Source organism: Nanorana parkeri, unplaced genomic scaffold (genome assembly GCF_000935625.1).
Source record: "Nanorana parkeri isolate BGI_ZX_2015 unplaced genomic scaffold, ASM93562v1 scaffold1531, whole genome shotgun sequence".
In the NCBI taxonomy this organism is placed as follows: Eukaryota; Metazoa; Chordata; class Amphibia; order Anura; family Dicroglossidae; genus Nanorana; species Nanorana parkeri.
The window spans coordinates 181,585-204,157 of NW_017307799.1; the positions used below are offsets into that span (position 1 = coordinate 181,585).

The window sequence follows — 22,573 nt, forward strand, 5'->3', positions numbered from 1 at the left end:
AAACACATAAAAAAAAGAGTATGAGGGAAACAGATCAGCTACAAGAACAAAGAGATCAAACTGACGGATTTATCTACATGGCTCAATAAAAGTGAAAGTCGCTGCCTCTGTGCGTCCACTAGGGGGCGACAGACTACAGGTTGAGTGCAGCATTGTTGGCCTAACATGGGAGGGCTTCCTGCCACATGCAGCAAGGTGCTTGTAAAGAAAGATGCTATGCGTTCTAGGTGAATGGCAGACATAGAAAATCTGGTCTGACAACCAATCGGGTCCCTCTGTCGGGATGAAGAAGCACCGTAAGCATATCTTAGGTGCCAGTCCTACACAGAGGTGACTTGCCTCGCTTGCTAACACTTTGCGGCCTGCTCTGATAGGAGGCCTGCTCTGATAGGAGGCGGGGTTAATGCGACGGGCACACTATCACAGTTTCTCAGAAGGGATATTAAATGGATTCCTTCAGGGAAAATATAGAAGAGAAAAATATATATATTTATATATTATGTACAAATTTATATATACATACATACACGCCTACATAAAACCACACAGACCAGGAGGAAATAAGAGGTAAACATTACTACCGCTGGGGAAAGCAGTAACGCCTGAGGGTCTCAGAGGTCACGGCTTTCGGGAGTATGATGTCATATGAACTATAGAGTCTTGGTCGCTAAATACTGAAGAGAGACGGGAACAGGCCAGAGGGTACGACACGAAGGACCGTTTCTACTTGGACCGTGGCGGATATACAAATCAATCCAGTTTTGTTATAACAGTATGGAAACTCCTCTTCGCTGCACCTGAAACGAAAACCAGAGACTATTAACCATACAAGTAACACCTACGTGGCTGCAAAGCACTGGGATCCCGGGGGAGGAGAGCGTTGTACCACTTATGATGGGTTATCGTTACTGAACAAACACCGATCAGCCATTATGCCATTATGACCCCCCACCTAATACCGAATAGGTCCCCCTGTATCCTGCTGTCATCTCTTCCCCAGGTAACCGACACACACGCACCCGGCCATCCACATGATGTAAAAGAAAACGTGATTCATCAGACCAGGCCACCTTCTTCTATTGCTCTGTGGTCCAGTTCTGATACTCGCGTGTCCATTGTTGCCACTTTTGTTGGTGGACATGGGTCAGCATGGGCACCCTGACCGCTCTGTGGCTACGCAGCCTCATACGCAGCAAACTGGTGCAGTGTGTACACCTATCGGAACCAGGATTAACTTTTTCAGGAAATCTAACTACAGTAGCTCTTCTATTGGATTGGACTACACTGGGACAGCCTCCACTCCCATGTGCACCAATGAGCCTTGGCCACCCATCATCCTGTCGCCAGTTAACTGGTTTTCCTTCCTTGGACCACTTTTGGTAGGTCCTGCCCACTGCGGACCGGGAACATCCCACACGAGCTTTAGTTTTGGAGTTGCTCTGACCCAGTCATCTAGACATCACAATTTGGTTCTTGTCGATCGTTACAATTGCCCATTTTTTCTGCTTCCAACACATCAACTTCGGGGACAAAATGTTCACTTCCTGCCTCATATAACATTGTGATATATCTCCCCCACTTCCAGGTGCTATTGTAATATATCCCCCCCCCCCACTTCCAGGTGCTATTGTAATATATCCCCTCCACTTCCAGGTGCCATTGTAATATATCCCCCCCACTTCCAGGTGCCGTTGTAATGTATCCCCCCCACCTCCAGGTACCATTGTAATATATCCCCCCCATTTCCAGGTGCCATTGTAATATATCCCCCCACTTCCATTGTAATGAGATAATCAGTGTGATTCACTTCACCTCTCAGTGGTCATACTGTTATGGCTGATCGGTGTACATCCGGCCTCTAGAACTGAGGTCTACACATTCAGTGCAAGAGAGCAGTGTCTTGTCTCCAAACATCACCCTCTAGAGATTGCAGCTTGATCACAGCAAAGAAGGATGTGATCACAGCTCTGCTGCTTGAAACAAGACTTCAGTACAGGTAACCCATAATACTGACATCTTTCCAAGGACTGATGGAACAAGTATAAGTACATAACCAAAAGGAAAGTGCACAAGCAGCTGGTGGGGCCGCATTTAGTGTGAACATGTTGCTTTCCTTTGCATGGGTAAAGCTCAGGCTTGCTTTAATTATAAAATGCTTTCTGATATTACTGATCCGCATACTAATGCAGCTTGATGACATTTTGTTGCACTTTCTTCTGAGCTGACTCTTTTAAAAGACACAGTTGACCTGACTATGTCCTGTGGTTTAGGCCACCTCTCCTCTATGACAGCACATACGCTGGCTCGAAGGCTCCCATTGTCTGAAAAGCTTTATACGGAGCAGTCTTAGGCTCCATTCACACAGGGGGTTTATGCTGTGCTCTGGGATTCCTGAACCTGTGGATTCTTCTGGCCGGAATCCCATGTATGATTGCATGTAAACTGCTGCTGACAGATGGGGCTGCTGTCACCCTGTCAATAAACTTGAATGGGTACAGCGGCCGCATCTGAACGGGCATACCTGGAATTCCTGTAGAAAGCATCCGTAGGATCTTGCCTCAGGAATCCCAGAATGAAAATACAATCCCTGTGTGAATGTAGCCTAATAGGAGACGAGTTGCTGCGCTTATGACTCATTGAGCCTCAGCACCACTGAAAAGGATGCAACGCTCACTATATAAAAAGGAGGCTACAGCGCCAACTACTAGCCACATAAAACACTGCAAAATAGATACAAATATGTCATATTATCCAACTAAAAAGAAAAAAATTTAATGACTTTTGTAATCTATAAAAGAAAGAAAAAGAAAGAAACACCAGCTGCTGGCTTGGCTGGGAGAGGAGACCGAAAAGTGCGCTGTGTTTACCACTTAGAAAGATCCAGACATGTTGTTCCCCTGGTTGTGGAGAGACACCAGCAGGTTGCTTATCTTCTCCATATTCTGATCAGTCGTCATTGAGGAATTATCAGACATCTGCTGGGACAGAAGTGACGTCACAGACTGCCCATCTCCTTGAGATTGTCCCGGCTGAGCTAACGCCATCATCTGATCCGGCATGGGTCCCCCGGATGGAGAGAGAAGCTGCGTGCAATCTGAGAGTAAAAACCACAATCGGCTTACTAGACTGACACCTATAGAGTTATATCATTCACAAACCTGGATGATACCAGGACAAAGCAGCATGTGATGATTCAACCCTATGAACCCAAGAAGAGTCTCAGGGTTTGGATCCAATCCTTTATTAGTATTCCGGTAAAAATAAAGCCAACGCGATTCGGGGGATAAAAGCAACCCCTTCATCAGGGCTACAGGATGGAGCGAGAGTACACTGATATGTGTAATGAGGCAGATGGTGGAATGTCCATCCACATACAGAGCAAGGGGGCAGGAAGAACGTTGGCTTTTTCCGTATAATGATGGTTAAAGGCCTAAAGATCATTTTTCAAAGATTTATTTTCTGAATTGGTGTGTAACGTTGTTATTGGCCAGCTTGGATGCAAAGTCTTCTTTACAGTGTAAGAGAAAATCCACTGATTGCCCCCATGCTTTTTGTCACACATCTATGCTGCTTATGGCAATTGTTCCAAATTGAACTTGGTTTTGCCCACAAAGGGCAAAGCAACAGGTTCTCTTCAACTTAAAAGAGAACTATGGGGTCACCATAGTTTTTATTCCATAATTTGCTTTAGGGTCACATTTATCAAAGTCCTCCCATGCCCCAAAGCTCAGTATATAGCGGGCTATTGCCCTAAACCTCATCCTGCAGATATAAAGCAATGAGGCTGTGGGCAAAGGAGTGCCTAGGCGCCCCCACATACCAGGAAGTGACATCTTTTAGGAGAACTTCAAGACAAAAAGATACATTTTTTTTCAGGGTAGTTGCTCAGGCAAAATTAGCATTTCTAAATGTTCCTTTAGTAGGGATGAACCGATACCGAGTATCTGGGCGAGTACTCGTACTCACCCAAATGCTCTGATACTATTCCTGATACCGGAACCTCTGGTATCAGGAAGCCGGCTCCATGCGTTCTCGTCACTTGGAGCAGGCTTCCTGGCCAATCAGGAAGCTGGGGGGCGGGTAATGACTCGCCGCCCAGGCTTCCCGATTGGTCTGGATGCTGGCCAATCAGGAAGCCGGGTGGCGAGTCATTACCCGCCCCCCAGCTTCCTGATTGGCCAGAAAGCCGACTCCATGCTTCCTCGTCACCTGGTGATTTATGAGAGAGCATGGTTTCCCAGCTAATCAGGAAGCTGGGTGCGAGTCATTACCCGCCCCCCAGCTTCCTGATTGGCCAGAAAGCCGACTCCATGCTTCCTCGTCACCTGGTGATTTATGAGAGAGCATGGTTTCCCAGCTAATCAGGAAGCTGGGTGCGAGTCATTACCCGCCACCCGGCTTCCTTAATGGTACTTCTGGTATTGGTATTCGGTATCAGCGAGTACCGATAAAAAAATAATCGGTACTATAACACAGCAAATCTTCTGTTTCTGAGCTCATGTCCACTTTAATATAGCTGCATGAGTCAGATACATGCTTAAAATAAAATAAAAAAAAATCAACTCACTGTTCTGCATTCCAAACAGGAACATTCCGGTGGCTTGCGGAGAGGACGCTGACGCATTCTGCATTTGACTCATGGCGCCCCCTGGTGAACTGTGGAACATAGAAGCCTGTTGCTGAGGAGGAGGTGTGGTTCCTTGGATAGACTGAGGGAACAAGCTGCTCTGCTGAAGCTCCTGTTGACTCATACTGTTCTGTAGAGCAGACATGGAGGCAGAGGACATATATAGCGTCACTTGTTGTTCTGGAGACGTTGGGGAGGGCTGAACGAGCTGCAGCTGAGGGGAGTTGTGAAACATGGGCGTCTGTTGCTGCTCGTGCTGTGAGGTGACTGGGCTTTGGGCCTGAAACTCCATGTTTTGTGCGTGAAACATGGCCTGGTTCTGCTGGTCCTGGGTGGCCATTGCTTCCTGGCTTTGACTAAACATCATGCTTTGCTGTTGCTCAGGTGAAGCCATGTTGGCCATAGAGCTCTGTGTGCTGAAAAGAAGGTTTTGATTCTGTTCGTGGGGTGAAGGGCTGTTCTGCATACCCACCATAGAGTGAGTGGCCTGGAAGAGAGAGTTCTGTTGGTTTTGTGCCTGGAACAAGTTCTGCTGTGACTGCTGCTGCTGTTCCTGGCTAATCATGGAGCTCTGCATGTGAGACAGTTGGGTCTGTTGCTGGAATGCCGACTGCTGCTCAGGAAGGGAGTTCTGGCTAGAGAAGAAAGACAGCTGCTTCTCTTGAGGCACTTGATTGCTCTGTAAGGAGCTCATGGAGAACATGTTGCCGGGTGCCTGCTGCTCTGGCGGAGCAGATATGCCCCCTTGCAGATGGTAAAGTGAAGACTGGATCTGATCTTGCGAAGAAGTAGAGTTCTGATGCTGCACCATTGAGGCTTGCGGGTGGAACAGAGATCCCTGCGTATCTTGCGCCATGCTCTGGTTATCCGCTATCGTGTTTTGGGAATGGTAAAGCTGAGTGTGTGAGTGAGCAGACTGCTGCATGAAGTTGCCACTCTGAAGTGACATCATGTCTCCAGCTTGCTGGAACAGCCCAGCCCCTTGCTGTTGTCCTCCACCTGTCTGGACTCCAAGCATCTGTTCTGCAGATGAAAAAAGGTCGACTTGGGTTTGGCCATCTCCGCTGTGCTGCATTTGGACCATATTAGGGAAAACGCTGCTTTGCATTTGCTCTGACTGCGTAGAGGTGCCCTCACCATCTGCTGAGCTGGAGGGCTGAAAGATATTGGAGTTGGTGGCTGAAACTTGTGGTTGTCCTGCGGAACCGTCATTCCCACCTGGAACACCTGCTGAGGAGAACATATCGCACTGCATCTGCATCTCCTCACTGGTAGAGAGTCCACCCATTAAATGGGATCCCTGCTGGTGTTGGAACACAGGTGACTGGATATTTCCTGAGCTGGGGCTCTGTGCTTGGAAAATGTCAGACTGAATGGACCCTTGAGACTGGTGGATACTTTGCTGCATCTCCATAAGGGATGCATTGGTCTCCATGGCATGTTGCTGGTTTGACAGCGCATTTTCAGCCTGTTGAAGAAGGCTGTCAGACCTTGCCGAAAGCACATTCTCTGATCTACTATGTACTTGGTCAGGAGAGGAGTAGATCCCCTGGCCAGCTGGGTTTTGGATGGAACCAACAGGCTGAAATATCCCAGCATTGAGCTGCTCTTGGACTTGTCCAATTGCCGATTGCTCGTTTTCACTGCTGCTTTGACAAGAAAACAGAACACAAGACAAATGCTGGTCTTCTAGAACTTGCTGGGCCTCTAGGACTTGTTGGACCAAATCTACATCTGCGTTATTATTGGAGACATTGGACTGGAAGCTGCCAGGCTGAAGCTGGTGAATCGTATTCTGCATTTGGCCAACATTGTTTGATGGGGAGAACAGACTGGTTGAGATTTGCTGCTGCAGTGTTTGAGCTTGCTCTTGTAATGCGGGCTTCTGGGACTGCTGTGTAGCTTCAGCCATCTGGGACAGGGTGGCCAGTGCCCTATCAGACTGCAAGGTGTCTCTCGCCTGGGCCTCCATTGACTGAAACGATGTTGTCTGCTGCATGATGGTGTCCTCATTCTGGCTAGGAGATGCTTGGAAACTGCTGGGCTGAGCAATGTCTTGTGTTTGGATAGTGGAAAGTGGCTCTTGAGTGAACAAAGTCTGCTGGTCATTCTCAGTAGGCAAGTGGGACACGGAGGGTGAAAATGACCCACTGGGAGAGGAACTCTCCAGGTTTTGCTGAGCAGACCCGACAATGTTGGTTGCCTGTGGAAAAAAAAAAAAAAAAAAAGGAGGGACAGTTCACATATTTAATTTATTTTGGAGTTTATGGAGGGTGACACCTGACATGTTTTGCTGCTATTGCTCTAATCGTTCTATTCAAACTAAACCAAAGAAAACTCTAGTCTAGATGGTTGCAGAGGGGCGCCGTATATACATTATCATCACAGTGGTTTTCTCAACATACTCACGTACAGGAAAGCTATAGAACAAACGGGGAAAAGGGAATACTAGATCCCACTAGAGGGCACTGCAACCATACACATGCATGACGCACAATTTCCTGCCTAGGATCGAGGATTCACATTATAAAAACATATTTGCCTTTTTTTTATGGCAGACTGAAGACTGCCATATTGAATAATTAAAGCCCTAAAGACAAACAGGATGGGGCAAACGCATAACAAACAAAAACAAGAGCGCCCGATCTAAGTGTAGGCACGCTTTATTCTATAAATGTTTTTAAAAAGTGACACATTCACAATGGTATACTATAAGAGCGCACACAATCTCCTCTCAGTATGGGCACCTAGTCCCATCTAGTGAAGCGCAGCCGCCGCCCTGTCTGCCGATCCACAGCCAGCTCCAAGCCTGCACACTGTACTCACTGGCTTATGCGTTGCGTTCTGAAGGGGGCGTGCCCCTGAAACGCGTAAACCAGTGAGTATAGTGTGCAGGCTTGGAGCAGACTGTGGATCGGCAGACAGGACGGCGGCTGTGCTCCACTAGATGGTACTAGGTGCCCCTGAGAGGAGTTTGTGTGCGCTCTTATATTATACCATTGTGAGTGTACATTTTTTAAACATTTATAGAATAAAGCGTGCCTACACTTAGATAGGAAGATAAATATGGACACCGGCCCTCCAGTTGCCATACAGATGCGTCTGTTTATTGGCAAAAATGCAGCATAAATCACACTCAGTGCTTTGCAGTGCTTTGCGGTAAGTGTGATTATGCTGCATTTTCGTCAATAAACAGACGCATCTGTATGGCAACTGGAGTGCCGGTGTCCATACTTCTCTTTGTGCATGATAACAGTTGCCATCCGTTGATCACCGCTGCACCCACCTTAATCGATTTGGAATAAGCGGTCAGGAGTGCGATTGGTTCACGGACTGTTACACTTACAGTAGATAAGGCGCTCTTGTTTTTGTTTGTTGTGTGTGTTAAGATACCCGGGTCTCTGGGAGAGGATGAAGCACGGTGACATAGAGAGCTGTTTATACTGACGCCTGAAGCGGACTGGCATATCGGTCAGACAACATATAACTTTTGATTCTTTGTTTAGCTTCTGCCTCAAGCTCAGATCTATCTACGATCTTGCAAGCAGCCAAACCATTGCACCCCAATACATCTACATGATCGATCCGTAGACAGTCATCTATATATCCTCTCCCGCTCCGCTTCATGGGCTTGTATGCTTGTTTAAACATCTGTATTGGATTAGTTTGGCGAAGCGATAACTTATGTATTTAAAATTCTGCCAAAAAATAAAGTATATTCCAAATATTTGCTAGGGGAAGCGGACACGTACATTGTACAGAGGTGAAGCTCTCTGATCTCCAGTAAGCTCCATAGGAGCCACGTCTTCGTTTTTGATGATGCCGCTGGATTTGAGCGGGGAGCCTCTCGAGGGAGGGAGCAGGTTCACTTGGTCAATGTTGCAAACTGGTGAGGTCACGGCTGCTGGAAGGACAAAGCGAGATGAGAGTAAGATGGTAAAGTAGACCTGAGGACCGCACAATACTTGCGCAATGTCCTCGCTCTACATATCAAAGCATACACTGACATCTGTTAACCTTTGGAGTACACATTTCATCGCTGGACAGGTATCACTTCCACAGAAACTGCGTTACCCAATCAATGCTGATGATGCATCTTTTTATGTCACGGAGACTACCTAGCATCAGAATATCTAAGCTGTCTGACCTGTTACAAAGTTGCTGCATTTGATCTGCTTTGTGTTTCTAAGGGCACATCAGGTCCTATTGAGGTCTATTTGAACTGCGCACAAACCAAGTGAAATGCAGCTTTTTCCTGGTCAAACGCTGTATTGTGTTCATTTTAGCACTGCTGTGTTTGAATGGAAAAAGTTGCATTTGCAATGAAGGTTCGTCTGTATGAGCCCTTATACCATCTGCCTCCCTAGGTCACCTGCTGCTCCTGTCCTAACCCAGTTGACTGGCTAAGAATAGTATCAATCTAACAAGATCAAAAGTCAAAGCCACACAAGGACTACCAATGCTGGGAGGAAAATAGGTTGAAAGAGGCAGTTTGTCCACTATGGGTCAGTACACCTAGAACCGGAGACTGGAATAGTATGGAAAAGTGTCTTCCTACTACAATGGTAGTTTGGTTCTAGCTTCATGAACCCAAAGTGGGTGAAAGCAAAGTGTAGTCAACAAAAATGCATACACTTCGTAGACTCAACAACACTCGGAATGGTAGTCTGGAAACCTTTATTATATACAGAAAAGGTGTTACAGTGAGTCAGAAAAAGATATATGGGTGGCTGCGTGCCTCCCCTAGCAGTTTTAATACCCCAGGCCACAGCCTATATTGGCTAATCCAAGACCCACTTCTTTAGATGTCTAATAATATATATAGGTCTCGCCCTCTGCAATCCCCTTTTACACAGCCCAAAAGACATGAGGACATTGGCAGTAACCCTTCTTCTTGTTCTAAAATGGCCTAGTCTGCTTGCTGACATGGTACGTCTTTGGAAATCTGCCTAATTTTTTTCTCAAAATTAAGTGAAGGGAAGAAGTAGGATGACAGCTGAAGAACAGACTGCAAGCTGGGTGATGCAGAGCCAGACACTGAAACATAACGGGTATATCATGACTGTTCAATGAAGGCAGCAAACCGGCTTCTTTCATTGTTTTCGACCTCCCCATGCTCCTTCTCTCACTCCATATTATTATTCTTTATTTTGTTTTCTGCCACATATCTCCACTGCACATAAAACTTTGTATTCCTAACAAGACCAGTGACATCATCAATTACTGGCTGAAAGGTTTGTACATTCAGGCCACCGGAAAGAGGGAGAGTCACGGTGTGCGAGAGCAGGATCTTGGCAGGATATGCAGGACGGTGGGCGGGTTCCTTGAGCCAGAGGGGGGCAGCGCTGGGTGAAGAGGGGTGTTGTTCATCACTAAGGGGCAGTGTTGATGGTCTTAAATTGCATCAAAGCTGCTTCTCTCTCCATACAAGTTAATGGGCACGCAAAAGCAGATTATAGCAGGTCGATGCAGCTTTGAAAAAGGGCAACTGCTTCTTAGGAGGTCAACTGTACCTGTCAATGAACTCTCAAAGATCTCTAAAGCACCTCAGGCTGAAATCAAATGCAAGTGGAATGCACCTCAAAGAAACCTGCATTTGCCCATTGACACATGATGAAGAAACTGAAACGGAGTGTTGAGAAGACTGATCACCCAGTGCACTGAAAGCGGGGAAGGGTGACTGGTCTTTTCAACAGGAAGTGCCTGCAATCACAATCTGTGGCAGCTGACTTTTATGAAATAGGTAAGCACCAAATTGTGCATGGAGATGAGCTTTAAATGAACCAATTACAAGACTAATGCAGCAGCTTCATGAATACACAGTGCTTAGATCGATGAAAATCCTGTGAAAGTTCAGATTTTCAGTTGCCTTAACCCAAGCACTAGAATATGCCGTTATCGGACTAACAAGCTGCATACATAGTGCTAGACAGTAACCTCATAGTGATGCTCACTGGGAGCCTCTCTGCCCTGACATTAGCATTGGTCAGACAATGGCAGCCTCTGTCAGAAAGGTATTTCAAGTTTAAGGGAACTAAATCATCTTTTTAAGACATGTGGTCATCTTAAGCATACTCCTTGCTATTTATAAGGTGCCCAGGCTTTGCTTTGCGTGACCTGCAACAGGTTTCCTTTACAGAATCACAATTACAGCCTTGCTGGCTCTATTTCATATATTACTCCCCAAATGCATCATTTTCACTTTGCTACAGTGCACATTTGCTGCATTTACTGTACCGATTATAACGCATCAAACTACTTTTCCCCAAAGCTAAACTGCGTTGCCTATAATTAAGAACCACGTATAAGGTAAGGTATGTTTATCGCAGCATCAACCTTTATAGGTTTCATCATTTTGAAAAATGACGTATCACTAAGTTCCTATATACATAAAATCCGTGAATGTATTCACCCCCTGAGATTTGCTCTTTCATAACTGATCTATAAGTAGGTTCGTGTGGTATTGTAACATCCACTGTGAATGAGCCCCCTTCATACAAAGGAATATATCCTTACAACATAGAAAACTATTGGTGTGCATGTCCTAAGTAATAATCTATGCCTACAACCCATAGAGTTTGGTGCAAGAAGGCTAATCTGCTGTGCTGAGGATGACATTGCAGAGGTGAGTGTGCAAGCAAGGAGTTAACTTTACATTAGAAATGGTTAATATAAGGGTTGCAGGGAGGGTGGATGTTAGATTTTGTTTTACAGGGAGGATTGGTATAAGTACTAGGGTCACAGGGACGATTAGTGTTTCAGAGTGGTAGTGCAAGAGGCACATTAAGTGTTAATGGGTTACAAGAAGGATTAGGGCTGCTCATTGTACAAGGGGTACAGTGAGCGTTAGTGTGCTATAGGAAGGATTAACGCTGGTGTTAGTGCAAGGGGTACAGGAAGCATTAGTGGGTTGCACAAAAGATTAGTGTTATGGTTAGTGTTAGTGAAAGGGGTACAGAAAGTGCTAGTGCATTACAGGTAGTGTTAGTGTAAGGGTTACAGGAAGTGTTTGTGGGTTAAAAGAAGGATTAGTGTTAGGGCTGGTGTTAGTGCAAGAGGTACAGGAAGCATTAGTGGGTTACACAAAAGATTAGTGTTATGGTTAGTGTTAGTGGAAGGGGTACAGAAAGTGCTTGTGCATTACAGGGTAGATTAGTGTTACAGGTAGTGTTAGTGTAAGGGTTACAGTAAGTGTTAGTGGGTTACAAGAAGGATTAGGGCTGCTCATTGTACAAGTGGTACAGTGAGCGTTAGTGTGCTATAGGAAGGATTAACGCTGGTGTTAGTACAAGGGGTACAGGGAGCGTTAGTGGGTTACAAGAAGGATTAGGGCTGGTGTTAGTGCAAGGGGTACAGGAAGCATTAGTGGGTTACACAAAAGATTAGTGTTACAGGTAGTGTTAGTGTAAGGGTTACAAGAAGGATTAGGGTTAGGGCTGGTGTTAGTGGAAGGGGTACAAAAGAATTAGTGGCTTACAGGGAGGATGAATGCTAGTGTTAGTTTTACAGGGAGTGTTAGTCTTGGGGTTCGTAATTTGTTTAAAATTATATATATATATATATATTTATTACACACATACATTACACACATAAACTGCTAGATTGTAAGCTCTCATGAGCAGGGCCCTCCTACCTCCTGTACTGAAATTGTATCGTCTCCCTCAGTTTTGTAAAGCGTTGCACAAACTGTTATAAAGCGTTATATAAATCCTGTGCTATAATAATAATAATATAGCGATTTTGATAACTCCTTTTGCCTAACATGGCCCCAACAATGGTGCAGAAGATCCCACTGCAAAGCCACATCATATTAGTATAGGTGCGGGTATCTTGAAGCACACAGACGTGAAAAGCAGTGCAGTGACAAGTGATAACTCCTTCATCAGATCGCTGCTTGGATGGGATGGAAGGCATTTTTAGAGCATCGAAGAAACATTTAGCTCTCTTGTGCTGTGTGGCCGATGCAAGAATCCTCGGTCTGCCATCACCCCGAGGAATATTCAAAGGTCACTGAAGGAAAAATCTTAATAGTGGAACAGGTTTGCCACAGGCTGAAAAAGCACAGCACCTGAAAATTACAGGCCCGGCGTGTCGTTACCTATTAGGCTGAGCAGAAAATGGATTTTAACAGAAACAGTGTAACTGTACTGCATGGTTTTCTACAATGGGGAGCTATTATCCACACCTGACTGATTTCTATAAGCAACCTCAACCTGCCTAAAAATTGTGTCTATTAGTGTATGGGAAGAAGCAATATTTTAGTAAATACATATTCCAAGCAAAAGGATTGAATGGACAATGAAAATGGAGGTTGACTGTACAATGTCTGACTGCATATCTATTCCTGCCTCATCAACTGGGCTTTAAAGTGTATGTCTTGGCAAATAAAAAAGGTGCAGCAGTAGAGAACTGGGCAGGGCTGACACCACTGTTTGGAGTTTCAGTACAACCAGTGGCGTCACAGGGGGAGTGCGGCCCGCACGCGGGCACCACCATTGGTGGGGTTACACCAAAATGACTGACAGTCATTTTGGTGTCACCCCTCTAAAAAGTCGGGCACTCAGTCTTTGAGTCCTCTCTCTGCCGGCGTCCATCACCAAGATGGCCACTGGCAGGCGTCAATAAGATGACCGCGCATGGCGATGTCGTCACGGCGGGGTGTCATCCGGTCTCCGCTCCCAGGTGTCACCCGGCCTCAGGACGCCTCTGAGTACAACAGAGGCACTGTTTTAGCCAAAGCAGGACTTTAGGTTTGCTGGATTTCTGGCAGGATAAACTGGTATCTTTCTGTACTTGAAACATTCTAAAAGGGAAAAAACATGGGGAAATGTGCATGGTTTCGGAGAGGTGTACTGATATACACTCACTGACCACTTTATTATGTACACCTTTGCTAGTACCGGGTTGGACCCCTTTTGTCTTCAGAACTGCTTTAACCAGTTGACATCTGCGGTGTTAAACCCCCTTCCCATCCAGGCCATTTTTCAGTATTCAGCGCTGCGGTACTTTGACTGACATTTATTCCGTCATGCAGCGCTGTACTGAAATGAATTTTATACCCTTTTTTGGGGACAGATAGAGATTTCTTTTGGTGGTATTTATTCACCACTGGGGTTTTTATTTTTTTACTATATTAAGGAAAAATTACCGAAATGTTAAAAAAACAAACAGTTTATATAATAATTATATTAAATGATAAAACATTTATTATTACCCAATTTTTTGGTAAAATATGAAAGACGGGGTCACGTCGGGTAAAAAGACACTAAACATGTCAAGCCTTAAAATTGCGTGCGCGCGCGAAACCTCAAAAAACGATAATACCCAAAATTGGCCATAGGCGACGCTTTAAAAGCTGTTACCGCTCATCAGTTTAGTGTTATCAGTGATTGATGGCCCTAAAATGATTGCTCTCACTGCGACGTTCGCGGCGATATGTAACATGTGTAGCGCAATTGTAATTTTTGCGCGCTGGGGCACCGGACGCGTATTTACGTTTATAGGCGCGTAAACGTGGGGGTGGGGGAGTTAAACATTTTGGGGGGGTTTTTTCCCCTTTTTTTATATGTGACTTTTATTTTATTTTACTTTTTTATGTGTTACTTTTATTTTTTTTTATTTATATTTATTTTTTTGCACTTATTGTTATTGCTATTATATAGGGGGATAACAATCCCCCTATATAATAGCAAAGGCACACTGACAGGTCCTCTTTATGGAGACATTAGGGGTCTCTAGGACCCCCAATATCACCTGTGGACCCCAAAAGAAGCTGATGAAGCAGAGATCTGGGGGGAGTGCCGCGAACGAGCACATATAGGTGATCGGCGGGCTATGGACCCGCTGATCGCCTATATGTGAAACACCCGGTAACGGGTGTGTGCAACGGTCAGGTCTTTTCTGCCCGTGCGTGCCCGCTAGGGGGCGCGCGCGAGCAGAAAAAAATTGCCGTCTGGGGACGGCAACCCGCCAATGCAGCAGTGCCGTCCGTCCGTTTTTTTACTACAGGCGGACGGCAAGAGGTTAACTCTTCATGGCATAGATTCAACAAGGTGATGGAAACATTCCTTAGAGAGTTTGGTCCATACTGACGATAGCATCACACAGACGCTGCAGATTTGTCAGCTGCACTTCTATGATGCGAAGCTCCACCAGCCTGATCTGTTGATACGAGGCAGGATGGATCCATGCTTTCATGTTGTTTTACGCCAAATTCTGACCAGACCTTCCGAATGTCGCAACAGAAATCGAGACTCGTCAGACCAGGCAACGTTTTTCCAATCTTCTATTTTACAATGTTGGTGAGCCTGTGTGAACTGTAGCCTCCGTTTCCTGTTCTTAGCTGACGGGAGTGGCACCCGGTGTGGTCTTCTGCTGCTGTAGCCCATCTGCTTCAAGGTTCAGTGTGTGTGTTCAGAGATGGTATTCCGCAGACCTCGGATGTAACGAGAGGTTATTTGAGTTACTATTTCCTTTCTATCAGCTTGAACCAGTCTGCCCATTCTCCTCTGACATCAACAAGGCATTCTTGCCGCTCACTGGATATTTGCTCTTTTTCAGACCATTCTCTGTAAACCCGAGAGATGGTTGTGTATGAAAATCCCAGTAGATCAGCAGTTTCTGAAATACTCAGATTAGCAGACCTGGCACCAACAAATATGCCACATTCAAAGTCACTTAAATCCCCTTTCTTCCCAATTCTGATGCTTGGTTTGAACTTCAGCAGACCATCTTGACCATGTCTACATGCCCAAATGTATTGAGTTACTGCCATGTGATTGGCTGATTAAATATACATGTTAAAGATCAGTTGAGGTGTTCCTAATAAAGCGGCCAGTGAGTGTATACAACAATTAAGACTCCTTAATAATCTATGTATTCAGACCCAAAAGGAAGCAGTTTATTTTGCAGGTAACAGATTTATTGGCCAAATACAAAAAGGTCCATTACAAAGAGGAGTGCTTTAGTGATCAAGAACCAGGGTAACAGATGACTGTGTACATGGTCAGAAAGCATCATTGCACGCAGCTTCAACGCAGTGAAAACTTTATTTTGTTGGTAAATATAGTGAGTTGCCCACCTCCCTATTTAGTTCAACAGTAACATGCTCACAGTCTCTCGCATGAATAAAATGGTTAGGAGCCAGCAGTACACATGGAATATTTGCTCAGAGTCCAAAAATAGACCTGTTTAATCTGAGAAGACGCCGAGAGACGTTTGTGGCGAAACATCTCACATTGCCATCTGTTCTCTCGCTTGGCTGTTACGTTTTATATCCTCTGTTCTTCTAGGCCCTCGGTCTGGACACGGCCAGTCCCGTGTTTGCAATCTCTGTGGGAACCTTTGATAAGACTCCAGATCCAGGCCAGGAAATACTTGAAGAAGCCGGGTATGGCATACCAAAGCTACGACAGGTCCCTGGATCTCTTCCTGACTGGGGACTGGAAGGAAACCGGCCGCAAAATCAATGCATTAAATGGACCCTCCTTCTGATCTTATCAACATCAAAGAACTGACTTTGTTCTTAAAGGAACTCGAGGAAGTACAAAGGCATCAAAACATGGCACAATATCACCCGTGTGACCATCTGATTACATCTATTGCTTAGTCCTACCCAAAGATAGGACGTGTGCTGCAATTACCATAATATACAGATGAGAGTGTATGTCAGCCAGTGCTACATAGTAACAGCAGGCCCCTGACTCAAGAATCATTTGGGCCTTTCTTTGATGCTCATAATTGTAGCTTGAAAAAAGTTTGGGCACACCTGACCATTACACCTACCTGAAGGACCGAAATATGTGAACACCCTTACCTTCCATATTATTGAGTTTTCAGCGAAAAGTACTCTTAATACTACATCATATAAAAGACATTCCAGACAATTGTATGCTTCCAAACTTGTGGAAACAGTCTGGGTTATTTTTTTTTCTGTTTCAGCATGACTGTGTCCCTACATACAAAGCCCCGGCTCCATAAAGACATGGTTTGGAGAGTCTGGTGTGGAGCAACTTGAGTTGATGGACAGAGCCCTGACCTCAACAACACTAAACACATTTTGGGGGAACAAATTGTGGGTCAGGTCTTCTAATCCACTATCAATCCCCAACCTTCAAAATCTTGACACATATTCCTGCAGACACACTCCAGTATCTTGTGGAAGGCCTTCCTAGAAGAGTGGAGGATGTTACAGCCACAAATGGTGGGAAAGTGAGCAGCAAATCCATACTAATTCCCATGGTTTTAGAATGGAATGGCCTACAAGTTCACATAGGTGTGATGGTCAGGTGTTCACAAACATTTGGTCATACTTCCTGTAGGTTACCTGAACCAAGGGGTCAGATCCCATGCCCTAGTGATTGATCAGCTTCACCTGCCACAAAACTGGGCAAATCAGAGTGTATAAAAAAATATGCATACGCAGTGGTTAACCAGTTAAAACGGAATTTACAAACTAGGGATGCACCGATACCGGTTTTTGGAGTACTGATATTTTGCTTTCGGTACTCGCCGATACAGAGTACCAATACTGGTGCTTCCGCTGGCATGGAGCCGGCTTCCAGGGCAATCAGGAAGCCGAGCTGCGGGTAATGACAAGCCGCCCAGCTGGCTCCATGTTGTTTGGCCGACTCGATTGTGATTGGCCGGGAAAGCGGCTTCCCAGCCAATCAGCATGGAGCTGGCTTGACCTCCAAACAGAAAGCTGAGCGGCGAGTACTGACCCGCCTCCCTCATTGGCCAGAAAACTGTCTCAATGCCGATTGGCCGGGAAGCATGGAGCCGGCTAATCAGGGAGACAGGTCACTACTCGCCACCCGGCTTTCTGATTGCCTGGGAAGCCGGCTCCATGTTCCCTACGGCACTGCCAGTCAGAGGAAATCTTCCTCTGACTGGAAGTCCTGGTATCGGGGAAGGTATCGGAGCATTTGGTTGACTATGAGTACTCACCCAAATACTTGGTATTGGCACCGATACTAGTATCGTTATCGGTGCATCCCTAGTACAAATGGACAGATTCAATTACGAGCCCATCTCAACTATTTCTGTAAAAGTTGAACTTGGCTCCACACCAAGTTCCCCATCTCAAAAGCCTCCTGGAGACACTCAATACTTTAAAGCTGAATGCCAGGAAAACAGCTAAGTACGCCAATGGAATACATATAAATGGAGCCATTTAACCTGTCAAATGAAACATTAAGTATGCTAAAGCACTGTGTATCTAACAATTATGTTTTATACAGTGTTCCCCTTTTTTATCACAAGAGGAGGTGCCTGAAACAAGGACCTTTGAGCAGATTTAAAAGTACTGTAAACTTTTGCTAAAATCTCATAACTTTGTTATTGTCATTTCAAATGAGTGTGGATCTACTTTAAGCAAAACGTGTCAATAATGACTTTAAATATGTTCTCAACGAAAATACACGTCACTTCCCCTTTAACCTTGAGGGTAGGTAGACTGCTGTTTACATTTTCTGACTGTTCAACAAGCATTTAGGGGATTGTAGATGTCTGATCCTCGTCTAGCATCAATACTTAAGTTCTCAGTCTGATTTTTCAATGTGAGGAAATTATGAGGCATCTTATTTTCTTGGCTGGTCTTGGACAGGAAAAACAGGAACTGTTCCTAAGCCTCTTTGAGGTTTTCAAAGCAATTTTAAAAGAATCCCATACAGGAGTTCCCTGGCAAGGACCTTGTGTCTGTCTGCAGACGCTGGCTTGTTTTACGGCCGTCTGGCATGTCGAAATACCTCGGCAGCTGGTCCATGCTGCCCCACGTCACCTGGGCCGTACACTGTCTATGGGCGAAAACATTCCCACTGGCCGTTGTGTGTTTAAGGAATTAGTGGGAAGCTATTTGCCCCATCCGCTCGATGCCTCCCCTTTATTCGAAGTCACAAGTCAACTCCATTACATCCCGCCATTCACAAACCTGCATTCCATAGCTTCATCCTGGGAGAAGGGCGCTGCAAATCAACCGACCAAAACACCAGTCACGTTGGAGGAGCCCAGAGGCCAGTGGCTGTAAACAGCTTTACTACTTGTTTAATGGACAGCTGTACTGGAAGGCCCCTTCATGTTCTCAGATGACCTTGTGAATCCTGCTGAGTCTCCGTCACATGTTTGTGTTATTTGACCTGACCACTTCAATTATTATTTCTTTTTTGATCCTCCTTTTCTTCTAACCTTAATGCTTCACCCAGGAGCCCTAAATGGTTAGGGGGTACCCCTGGTTTAGGAGCAGCCTAACTGCTACAGCAACACCACTAAACCTACATTTCTACACATCATGGGGACCAGAGAAGTCACAGCTATCTGTCAAGCAGTGGCGACATTTTAGTGGCACATTTTGTAACAACTGACAAAGTGAAAATGGTAAATGCATAGGAAAATGTTCTAATGTAATAAATCTTAAATGGCTTCATTTCTGGGTGTAGGGATGTCTGAATACATACTGTTTTCACAATTTATTTTTTTAGTGGATAACTACAGTCTCCATTACAATACACCTGTGGTCAGGGTTAACCAAGTAAACTACTACTTCCATGTCATAGCAAGTACTGCCAAGTGCCTGTAGGTCATAAGATAGTTATCTAAACCAGCTCCCATGGTCCAGAGCTCTGCCTTACCCACTCCTGCACCTTGCTATGATGGCCAATTTTACTGAAAAATTAAAAACAAGAAAAAAAGGGGGAAAGCCAGGCCATAGCAGCTAGACTAGATTACCATAATAGTGAATTTCAGGGCTCCTGGGGCACTCTTTAAAAAAAACCTAACCGGAAGCTCCTGGAATGGTCGTCTATGGCACAGAAATGGCAGCTATCCAAGTTAACGCTGACCATGGGTTTAGTTTTAAGCTGATACAACCATGTAAAACTGAGTGAACTTTTGAATCAATATGAAAGCTACATGAGGAAGCAGATGAATACCTTTCATAGAGTCTTCAAAAGTACAGGACTGTGCGGAGCTGGAAATCTCTTTCTTTATGAGAAGGTTTGGAATGGCTGTCAATGGAAGCGAAAAAATTAATTGCATAGCTAAGACCAAACAAGTACAGAGGCCAAAACCTAGCCGCTGGTGACCCGTCCCTTCTGCCTCCGGCACCCTATTAATGGTGTACCATTGTAATCGGCTGCCTTAAAAAAAACAATAGTAAGGCCTTCAATGTGTAAAGGGGGCTGCAGCCGGCAGATAATGAAATTTATAAAAGTTTCAGCAATGGTCATGTGACTGGCACCGAAGGCGTTCAAGATGAGAAGAACTACAAACTAAGTATTTCACATGAGCCTTTTGCATTATTTTTTTAATATTAATGTTAAGAAAACAACCTTTCCTTTCCAGGGTGAAGAGATTCACTCCGAAGAGACGGTCATTTTGTCTATTTAGGTCCCCCCACCAAGCCAACTATGCACTCCTATCCAGCGATCCCCTGCCACTCCTTCCTTTACCTCAGGTGATGAAAATTTGTTGTGCTTCCTGGTATGGGGTAGCATGTCACCTACTACCATGTGACAGTTCTTGGGGCTAGCATTCAATTTCTAGGCCTTCGCCCTGTCAGATGACAGAGAGGTTGATGTTGTTGCTCTTTCTAGGTTCCGACAACAGGTGACATCAAGTATTTGGTGTCGAATAAGACAGAAAAGAGCAGTAGGGAAGCGCTGGAAAGGTGCATATCGGTGGATCAGGGGACATGGGGTGGTTTTAAGGTATTATAATGTATCTTGCCTTCAGGATCCCTAAAAAGAGGTGCCATTGCAAACTAATACCTTGCAATCGCTACTGCCATGAAAGAATAAATCCTTTGCATAGGCTGAGAAACACTGCGCTGGGGAACTAACTGATGTTGGATATGTGTACTGTACTGATTATTATAGAATTGTTGGATATAAATAGAAAGGGAATACTCAGTTTTATCCAACAATGTTCCACAGCAGAGATTGTCAGCATACTAAATATAAGGATGTTGGCTGGTACTTACATGGGTCTGGAGTGTACGTAAAAGGCTGAACTTCATGAGAGCGGCCTGCGTTGGTCACCACAAACATCACAACGGAGACTGCGGAAGTGATGTTCTGGTCGTGATAAGGAGGAACCTTCACAATAAGGTGATTCTAAACAAGCAAAAACACAAAGATCAAAACAAGTGAACAGATATACCATACTAATTATACAGAATACAAATCACACCATAGACAAATGCAATATTTACACGTGAACTGTTCCAACATATTGTGTATAACCACTCCTGTGACACCACTATTCAGAATATTTAGAATGGCAGCTTCCTGTGTCACCTACCAACCCCACTCTGTGCTCTCACTGACTTGTACAGGTCCCAGTGCACGAAACACATGAGAATGGCAGCATTTTGATGTACAACAGATGCTGAATGGCAATCTCACCCTCATCCTGATTTCTGGGGGTAAGACAGTAAAGCTAAAAAACAATCTAAGCAATTGCTGCCTGCAATAAAAGACGGTGACTACTTACCTTTTAGGCAGGCACAGCGTCTGAAGCTCCTTCAGGTAAGTCTTCAACATTTGACAATTCCTGTGAGAGTGTTGAATACCTACATTCCCTCACCACACACTGTGGTTCCCTTCCTCCAACTCCTACGCCCCTACAGGACTCAGCAATGATGTAAGGGCCAGTGGGAGGAACCACAGCATCTGGCAGAGAACGCATGCATTTAACACTCTAGTAGTAGTTGACTGCGGAAGACTTATCCTGATGCTGTTCAGACTCCTGTCTCACCCGAGAGATAAGTATTCAGTCTTCTACTGCATTCAGCAACTGGTTACATTTTATCAGGGGAAGCAACAGAGTCTCCCGGGTGTTAAAGCACAAAACAGGCATCTAGGAGTGTCTGTACACACCAGCCCTGGCAGTGCCCGGAAGTTTGGGGATTATATGCTGCCAATTCCTAATAGTGCTGAAGACTGCACAACTCCTACAGCCTGCTTCTTTTAGTCCATAACAATGACAAGCAGACTTACACAACAATAGAAATGTGCCAGAACAGGCAAGAAAGCTATTAACACTTACAGGACGTGTCAAAACTTTGACAGTGCCAAGGATTCAGGGCATCACCAGTAGCGAAGGGGTCAGGTAAAAGAATTAGCATTAGGTGATTACACTACAGTTGCAGCCCAAGACCTCCAGGTACTTAAATTGCTTCAAGGATTTAACCATTAAAAGTTAATTAGAAAATTAGACTAGAAATATATGTAATAACTTCTGAATGAACCCACAGCTATGGGACATCGCTCATGTTAAAAGTTGCAGATGTTCCTTTGTTTCCTCGATTGCAACACAGAACTGTATATAAAAGTCAATTTACCTGGTGAAATAGCTCCATGTCAATTTCAGCTTCAGCTTTCCATGAACTGTCATCTGTATAGTGTGAAACAGACAAAAGGGTGTTATATTGTACTCTTAAGAGGCCACATTCAGCTACGCACCTACCCCTGCCAAGATTCTACATTATACCATATCATAGGATCCTCCAAGGGGCCAGAGATGCTCACATGTCCCTAACTCATTTATATGAGCTCACTTACTGTCACATATCCCTACAACACTTCTATAAGCACACACAGCAGGGTTAGTATGGATGAAAACCAGTTCAACTACCAGTAAGTATTAAGACTGTATTAAGACTGTTAAAGATAGGCAGAAGATCCAGAGAAAGCTCATACAAACTTTGAGAAAAATTTAGAAATGTTGTGCAAATGGTCACACACCTCCACACTATCTGATGGGTTTGGTCAACCAGTATAAAGAGCAATGGCGATCAGCAGCAAACCGTATATATTTATTTCAGTTAACTATTGCCAGCTCAGTGAACACATCATTCTGGTTTCCATGATCCAAGTGCAGGCAAAATTAGAAAAAAATTCCCCGCTGACATCTCCACCACTCTTTGCATCATTACAAAAACACCTATCC

General features: G+C 44.8%; 1 protein-coding gene across 1 annotated transcript in view; it reads right to left on the minus strand.

Moving 5' to 3' along the window:
• Positions 1 to 286: 286 nt before the first annotated feature.
• The window catches only part of NFAT5 (nuclear factor of activated T-cells 5), an 84,861-nt gene continuing 62,574 nt past the window's right edge, over positions 287 to 22,573 (minus strand). The window contains exons 8-14 of the mRNA XM_018570416.1: positions 21,966 to 22,018; positions 20,604 to 20,736; positions 19,555 to 19,629; positions 8,380 to 8,531; positions 4,568 to 6,830; positions 2,868 to 3,094; positions 287 to 797 (exon numbers count right to left, since the gene is read on the minus strand). Coding sequence (XP_018425918.1) covers positions 2,871 to 3,094; positions 4,568 to 6,830; positions 8,380 to 8,531; positions 19,555 to 19,629; positions 20,604 to 20,736; positions 21,966 to 22,018 — 2,900 coding nt within the window. The 3' untranslated portion in view covers positions 287 to 797; positions 2,868 to 2,870. The remainder of the gene's footprint in view (positions 798 to 2,867; positions 3,095 to 4,567; positions 6,831 to 8,379; positions 8,532 to 19,554; positions 19,630 to 20,603; positions 20,737 to 21,965; positions 22,019 to 22,573) is intronic.